Here is an 8,576-nt window from a genome sequence, read left to right as displayed (position 1 = left end):
GAGAGTGCCCTATAGTCGGAGAGTGATCTTCAACAAATTTTTCTTCAATTCTTGCATAAATCTTTGAAGATTAACAAGGAAAATTCACTAGGTCTTCATCCTAGAGGTAAGAGTCTACACCCTAGCACTAAATTTCGAAATTTATATAAAAACGGGTAATTACGAAGACAATTCTTGGGTATGGGAGTTGTTTATTTTGCATGCATGTGTTATCAAAGGGTTTAGGAAGATCGTGAGCTAAAAATGGTAAAGAATGGGTTGTGGGATGATGGAATCCTCCATAAAAGGACCTAGAAACCTTAATGCACACTTAGTGTTTGATAAAATGCTCAAATGAGCTAGAACCATGATCATCTTCCTAATTTTGGTTCAACTTGTTATATTTCTAAAATAGATTGAAGTAGCTAAGAATTCTGGAACATTTTAGAGTTTAAGGAAGCTCAATTGAGGTATGTTAGCTAAACTCTTCTCTTAGAATTGAATCCCACGGTGTTCGTGTAATTTGTGTAAGTCCCGAATTGATCATTATAAAATTGGCCATTACGAATATGCTTGTGTTGAAAGATATATGTTCAATATGAATTCCAAATGTTTTTATCATGTTATCTTATCATTTGAGGATGTGTTCAAAGTATGGGATGTGTGTTGAAAATGTTAAGACATAAAGTCAAGTTCGAATGAAGGTTTTTATGCCAAATTGTGTGAAAAGTCTCTATGTGCCTAAGATTCTTAGTTGCTCCCTTGAGTATTTAAAGTCTTGATTTGAAAAGCCTTGTTGTTGTTGATGACGATGATGACGTTTTAAAGTGGAAAAAGAATTTGAATTATTAAATACGGCCAAGTGCCAAGAATAAGTTTATAATTGTGGCCACTAGTGCCAATGAAATGAAAAGATGTGAAAGAAGTATGAAATGAAATGACTGGTATAAAAAGGATGATGTCTCGAATGAGACGGCCTAGCCGATTGGGTCATGATCGGACGCCATACCGCAGGCATGGTTGTGATTGTATTGGAAATTGTAATTGAAATTGTGATTTCGGTTGATGTCTCTAATGAGATGGCCTAGCCGATCGGGTCGTGATCGGACTCTGTGCTAAAGGTACAGTGGTATTGGTATTGAGAGTGATTGTGGTTGATGTCTCTATTGAGATGGCCTAGCCGATCGGTCGTGATCGGACTCCGTGCTAAAAGTACGATGGTATTAGTTTTGTAAATAATGGTATTGTGAATGATGATGCATCAGTAGTAAGGATCTCCAACTTCAAAATATGGAAATTTACTTGAAAATTAATGTGGTTCTAACTTGATGTTTTGGTATTGTTCAAGGCTTCCATTGATTTTATGATTTTTCCTCCTCGTAATATTATTCATTTTATTGAGAAGGTGTTTAGTTATACATACTAGTACTATTCGACGGTACTAACGTCTCTTTTGCCGGGGGCACATCATCATTAATGGATGCAGGTGGTTCCATAGCAGTAGACATTGATCAGTAACAACGATACACCATCTTCCCAGTTGACTTGGTGAGCCCCACTTCATTTCGGGGTCATGTATCTTTTGTTCCTTGTATATTGTGTTTGACGTATAGTCGGGGCCTTGTTGCCGGTATTATCATAGTACTCTTCGTTATCTATAGAGGCTCCGTAGACATAGTGTTGGTTGTATATTGGTGCTGGGAAGGTCAAACAATGTTATGTTATGGTTGTATTACTTGTTCCATTTCAGACTATGAAAATGTGTGTGAAATTTGAAATTTTAAAATGATGAAACTATTGGTAATGAATTGGTATTGTACACATGATCACCTTATTGGCTAATTAATGAAAACATGTAATATCTCCATTTATGTATGAGTTTGGGTAGAAGAAAATCTAACAAGCTTGCTCGGCTGGGTTCACTCGGTTGAGCGCCGGTCGCGCTCCCCGAGTTTGGGGCGTGGAAAACTTTGTAACGGAACCTAAAGTTTTAAAATGTCCTAGGATGTCTCCGAGCCATGTCTAGTAGAGTCCTTCTTATCGGTGTGTTGTTGACCACATCTATAATTAGGAAGCTATATGGGCATTTAGGAATAATACCCTTCTTTCATGTTCAAGATCGTGCGATAAAGCTGATTGTAAGATTGTTCCTTATTTAACTCATGCTTTGCTCTAAATTTCAGTATATGGCACGTAAGAAGAAGGCAAGAACTGGCCAAAGAGCCAATGCCACCCAGGAGTGGCAATTGATTCTATATTTAATGATGCGGGAGAGCACCCAAGGAGTCAGGATATTCCTCCAGTTACTACGCTGCTTGACTCTACTACAACTTAACAGACCGCACTTGTCCCTACACCAACTGAGGGTGCAATGGTCCCTCCAACTGATATACCAGTTCCACCTCCAGTTCTAACTTCCGATTCTTATGTTTCTGATGTTGATCTTATGGGAGCCATACAAATGTTGGCTCTGATACTCGCTTTCCAGACCTAGAGATCAAATGTTGCACCCACTTCTTCCAGTCAGCCAGGGGATTCTGCTAGTTCCAGTGTGAACAAGTTTCTCCAGTTGGATCCTCCAGTGTTCACGGGTACTAACCTAGAGGAGGACCCCCAGGACTTCATTGATGAGATGCACAAAACTCTCCGAGTTATGCGTGCTACTGAGACGGAGGCAATGGAATTGGCTTCCTACTGCCTGAAAGAGGTGGCATATTCTTGGTTTGAACTATGGGAGGAGTCCCGTGAAAAAGGGATCCCTTTGGCAAAGTGGGGTGAGTTTGCCGATGCCTTCATTGATCATTTCTTGCCTACTGAGACTAAGGCAGCCCGTGGTGCTGAGTTTGAGAACCTGAGGCAAGGTAGCCTGAGTGTGTGGGATTACCATATGAGATTCACGTACCTGCCCAAATATGTTATTTACATGTTGCCGACTATGGAGGCTAGACTGCGCTGGTTTGTGCAGGGTCTTAGTCCCTTGGTAATTAATGAGGCCGATACAGCTGCCTTATATTCTGATATGAACTATGGTAAGATGGTGGCATTCACTCAAGCCACAGAGACCCGCAAATGGAAGAACATAATGGAGCGAAAGGGTAGCAATAAGGCCCAGTCTACAGGCAACTTTGGTGGTTTTTCTGGTGGTGGAAAGTCAACAATATTCAAGGGAGGGGCATCAAGGCCATCTCAGTCCTTTGCTCAATCTTCGGCTAGTGCACCACCAGCAGGGCCCAATCAGCAGCAGCAGTGGAGCCGTTTCAGGCCCAATCAGGGCAACATGGGCTCCTATCAGTAATGTCGTTATGGTGGTAGATTCCAGCAGTAGCGGAGGACCCCATGCCGTAGGTGTGGAATGATGCGCATAGGAATATGATACATGGACTTAACCATATGCTACAGATACGGCAAGACTACATGATAACTCTTTAATTTTCGGTAATTAGGTGGCACATGGACAATATCCTTAGTCATCCTTTGGTGACAATTCATATATGCACATGGCAAACATGTAGAAAGGGAAATTTATTTTAGTCGTCCTTACACTTTATTAGTCATGAATTCATGACTTATCACCAGCATATTAGTCATCCTTACAACTTATCTTCAATCCATACCATAATTTCATTTAGGGGAGTTGTAGAAAGGGAAAAGGCAAGAACGAAAAGGTGAGGGGATTTGGGAATTCGTAGGAGACTACATAATGTAATAGCAACGGGATTTGCAATTCTAAGGGAGACCGGTATAAACTTTCTCAAGAATATCATACGGATTTTCCTTACTTCAATATCGTCGTTACGTGTTTCGTCGGGATTGACGTGTGTTAGATAGATTGTCAAGAGAATCGACTCAGGTATGTTAAGGATATCCCTTCTTTCCTTTTGGCATAATCCAAATGATACAAACGAAACAAGTAAAATTCGCAACATTCATAAATGACTCTATTCATAGAAATACTAGGGGTGTCTATATTCTTAATTCCCCATGTGTCTTATTATTATATATTTTGTTCATGGGTCTCAGAGAAACATGTAGTTGATAAAGTTATCCGAAAGGCATATTTATCTTATGACATTCCGAGAAATCTTATTAACGCACTTCTTATGCATTTCATGCATTTATACATGTACATTGACCCATGACCAGATGGATTTATATACGTGTATATTATATGTATATGGGGTATGGAAGAATGTTATGGCGTTATATACTTACCACCACCTGATCAGTTGGTATACGTTGATGATTTACCCATAGTGGCCGAGATGATATTATGGGATGCTCTCAGAGGCTTGATGATGTTATGAACGCATATACCTATGCATGGTATGACATTTATATGCACATGCATGACATTATTAATATGAAATGATTCACAGAGCTATTAAGACTTACATGTTTAGTCTTTTACTCCATATTTCTCTATGTCTTTTATTTACTGTTTTTTATTCCTTAGATACTCGGTACATTATTTGTACTGACATCCCTTTTGTCTGGGGATGCTGTGTTTCATGCCCGCAGGTCCCGATAGATACGTTGAGAGTCCTCCAAGTAGGATATCAGCTCCGCAGAAGATGTTGGTGGGCTCCATTTGCTCTGGAGTTGCTTATTTCGTCAGTATGATTTGAACATGTATAGATTAGTATGGCGGGGCCCTATCCCGACCATTATAATATTTATGTACTCTTAGAGGCTTGTAGACAGATGTCATGTATACGGATACTTGTATGGCCTTGTCGTCCTATGTTTTGAGTATATTAAGGATCATGCCGGCCTTATAGGCCCGTACGTCATATGTATAAGTCGGTATAGCAGGTTGGGTCACCCTATATTGAGTATTCCCTCATGCTTTATTCTAGTCATCTCATAACATCCTTTCTGGTTCATTTACCTATAATAGTATGATACGAAAAGATATGTTACGTTGGTACTGGGTTGAGTAAGGTACCGGGTGCCCGTCGCGGCCCATTAGTTTGGTTCGTGACAATAAGTGTTTGGGGATGGACTCTACACCTCATTCTAAGATGAATGATCCTAAATGGGGGAGAATGTAAGGTCCCGTAAAAATTCCCTAATGATTTAAGATTTTAAAGTGCACCAACGTTATTTGGGAATAACGTATATGAGTATTAAAGAAGACCTATGGGATAGAGCCACATTATTGTGAATTGATAATGTATGTTTAAGGTGTGTTGGAACATACTATGGAGTTTTGGGAATGCCAAGAACTTGTGTGGAACAAGTGGGATACATTAAGTGGAAAGGATGTTTTAATTGGCACAAGACCCAACTTCAAATGAATAGCACTCCCTCAATATAATGACTTAGGTGGTGATCGACCTATCGAATTAAATCCCTTTGAGTCTAGTTTCCAACGCAACACACCGTTCATCATTTGGATAGTTCTACAGAAAGGTATGGCCATTTTACTGGACCTATGTCATATGCGTGCCCAGATGCGCAGCCGCGCATATTTGGGAGTTTCTGCCTTGTTTGTGCGGCTAGAAGCACGACCACTTGCCCAGGTGCGCGGTCGTGCATGTATGAGCCCATTAAATAACCCCAAGGCTGGGTAGAGAGAGTGGTTAAGTCATTTCTTGAGCTAAAACCTGATATTTTAGAGAGAAGTGAGAGTGTTCTAGAGAGAGTAAGTAGATGAAGTGTTTTGTTCATCAAGATCTTGTTCAAGCCTTGAAATCGAACAAGGAAATCTCACAAGATCTTCACTCAAGAGGTATGATTCAAACCCCTAGTCTTCAATTTCGAGTTTTGGGTAAAAGATGGGTGATTGGGAGTATGATTATTGGGTGTAAGAGTATTAATTATACATGCTTGTACCAATAAGGTTTGTGGAAAGATTGTTGAGCTAAAATAAGTAAAGATTGGGTTGAGGAGTGAAGGAAATCTTGTAGAAGAACCTTGTAGCCAAATTTGCACACCTAGTGTTTGATAAAATGTTCAAATGAGCTGAAACCATGAATATCTTCCTAATTTGTGTTCAATTTTGTTATGTCTCAAAATAGATTGGGATTGCTAGATGTCACGCCCCGAAACTGGGGAGCGCGATCGGCGCTCAACCGAGTAAACCCGGACGAGCAAGCCTATTAGATTTCCTTCTACCTAGACTCATCCATAAATAAATAGGATACATATTTTCGTTAATCAGACAATAAGATGATCATGTCTGCAGTACCAATTTCTTACCATAAATTACTTCATTTTAAGGTCTCAAAACACACACACACCTTCATGGTTCAAAGTTGAACAAGTGATTTAATCACAACACAACTTGTTTATCATTCCCAACACCCATATAAAACCCACACTTAGTCCACTGAGCCTCTATAAATACCAAATAATACAATGATAGTGTCGGCAACAAGGCTCCGGCTATACCTCAAAACACGATAACACATACTAAACAAATGATACACAACCCCGGAATGAGATGGGGCTTACCAAGACAGCTGGGAATAACAAGCACTGCAATCACCGGTCAGTATCCTCTGCTGTGGAACCACCTACATCAATTAATAATGCAGCGCCCCGGCAAAAGGGACATTAATACATGTCAAATAGTACTAGTATGCAAACCAAACACCAATTTAAGAACTCGGAAATACAGTATGAATATGATGAATCAAGGCGACAATAGAATAGCATAGATACCCATTTAAACCAAATCAAGCTAATCAAGTGCTATCATTAACATTTATAGAATTTATGATGAGATTCTCTATAACCATTTTCACACAAAGCGGCCCCGCCGACTCACCCCAATGTATGCGTTGATACCTAATTTTTCTCTCATAATTTCAAATATATATATATATATATATATATATATATATATATATATATATATATACTTTAAAAATAGTACGTATGCATCATCATTTAGTTTATAAGCATATACAAGCATTTTTTATAAATTTATTTTTCTTTCATTATTTTTATAGGCTTTAAATCAATTTATTTATGCATTTTTTATTATATAAATATCTCATAAACCCTCCAAATTATTTTTAAGATGACTTAATCATCTAAACTTATCATTTATACCAATATGAGGTTTTAAATATTTTCAGGACATTTCTTATAATTACATTTCCATTTTTCAGGGCTAAATTGCACATTTTGCAATAATAGCCCATATATATGTATAATTACATTATTTATGCAGAAAATAACTTTTTATATTTTTAAAATTTTAAATAATTGTTTTTAATCATTTTCATGCACCAATGATATTTTTGTTATTTATTTATTATGTTTTTATAAATTATTTATTTGTTACAATTGGGTATTTAAAATTTAGCCCTAAATTCCTTCAAATTTCGGAACTAACTACCCAAACATAGCCCAACTACCCCTGGCCCAAGACCAATTAACCCAACCCCATACCCGGTCACGACCCGTTCAACCACCCGACCCAAAACCCTTTTAAATCGTGGTCGTTGATCTCTGAGATCAACGGCCCATATTACACCCTCTCTTTTAAATTATACCCAAACCCCCTAACCCTAAATCATTCCTCACCGCCCGCCGCCCTTGAATCCTCTCATCTCTCATCTCTCAAACCATAGCCGTCTTCCCCAAATTTTCTCTCCTAATACCCAATATCATCCCTTTTCACATTTTATCGCATTCTTCCTTTACCATTCCATAATTACTAGAACTACTTAATTCTGACTTAATGCCACATCACTCCATATTCCCCCTTTTAGGGGAGTACTAAGATTTAGTGCTACGATTACCTACCTATAGATGTTTTACCTCTTCATCTTTGGCCTCCTTTAACATCATCGATGACCCTTACTCGCCTTGCGGTAATCCTTCTGTACCAAGGATAACAAAATCCCTTACTCGCAATGGTGACACTTAGTGCAACTGGCACATACAACCTTTTAAGCTTAACTTTGCTCACATTGCTTGCTTTAGGGAGGCGTCTTCCTGAGTGACCATTCTCTGAATTTCTCATGAATCTTCTTCCATTGTCCATTCTATTATCGTCGGAATGAAATCTGAAATTCTCATGATGCTGACTATTATCCAATCACTCAGTCCCTAGTTCATGTTTAATTTATCTTGTTCATCAGTCCATGCTGATTTCTTATAATTCTGGGGTCTAATATTTCCTTTTTGGTAATCACGTTGGAGTCACGAACTTATTTCTTGAAATGAGGATATGACTTTATGGCCTGTACTCTTTTGTTATCTCAGGGACTGTCACCTATCATCCTTTCCTTCACTTGACTATAGACTCTGTAATACTGTCATCTTTTTGATCTACCATTATCATCCATGAATCACATTCTTTTGCTTTTAGCTCCCCTTTACTCCATCCATTGGCTCTTGGGGTTGCTTAACATTCTCGCTCTACTAGGGGATGCGAGCCACACTAAGGTAATATTTATCCCTTCCATGCTTTCAGTGCCTATCTTCTGAATTGTTTTGATCATGGTACTATACACATCTAATTGTAATATTCTAGAGTACACCATCTGGGTGCCTCACAAGGAGATCTATTAGCACCTTTGTAATATCCTTCGAAAATGTCAACTAACACAAACAATCAATTCACCATTTTGGGTTACTCT

General features: G+C 38.6%; 1 protein-coding gene across 1 annotated transcript; it reads left to right on the top strand.

Annotated features, from left to right (window-relative positions):
• Positions 1-2,632: 2,632 nt before the first annotated feature.
• Positions 2,633-3,274, top strand: LOC138903963 (uncharacterized). The gene has a single exon (XM_070192524.1). It carries the CDS (start codon positions 2,633-2,635, stop codon positions 3,272-3,274), a length of 642 nt encoding a protein of 213 aa, XP_070048625.1.
• The last annotated feature ends 5,302 nt before the right edge of the window (positions 3,275-8,576 follow it).

Source organism: Nicotiana tomentosiformis, unplaced genomic scaffold, assembly GCF_000390325.3.
Source record: "Nicotiana tomentosiformis unplaced genomic scaffold, ASM39032v3 Un00230, whole genome shotgun sequence".
In the NCBI taxonomy this organism is placed as follows: Eukaryota; Viridiplantae; Streptophyta; class Magnoliopsida; order Solanales; family Solanaceae; genus Nicotiana; species Nicotiana tomentosiformis.
The sequence above is the reverse complement of the archived record's forward strand: the minus strand, read 5'-3'. Positions and strand labels throughout refer to the sequence as shown.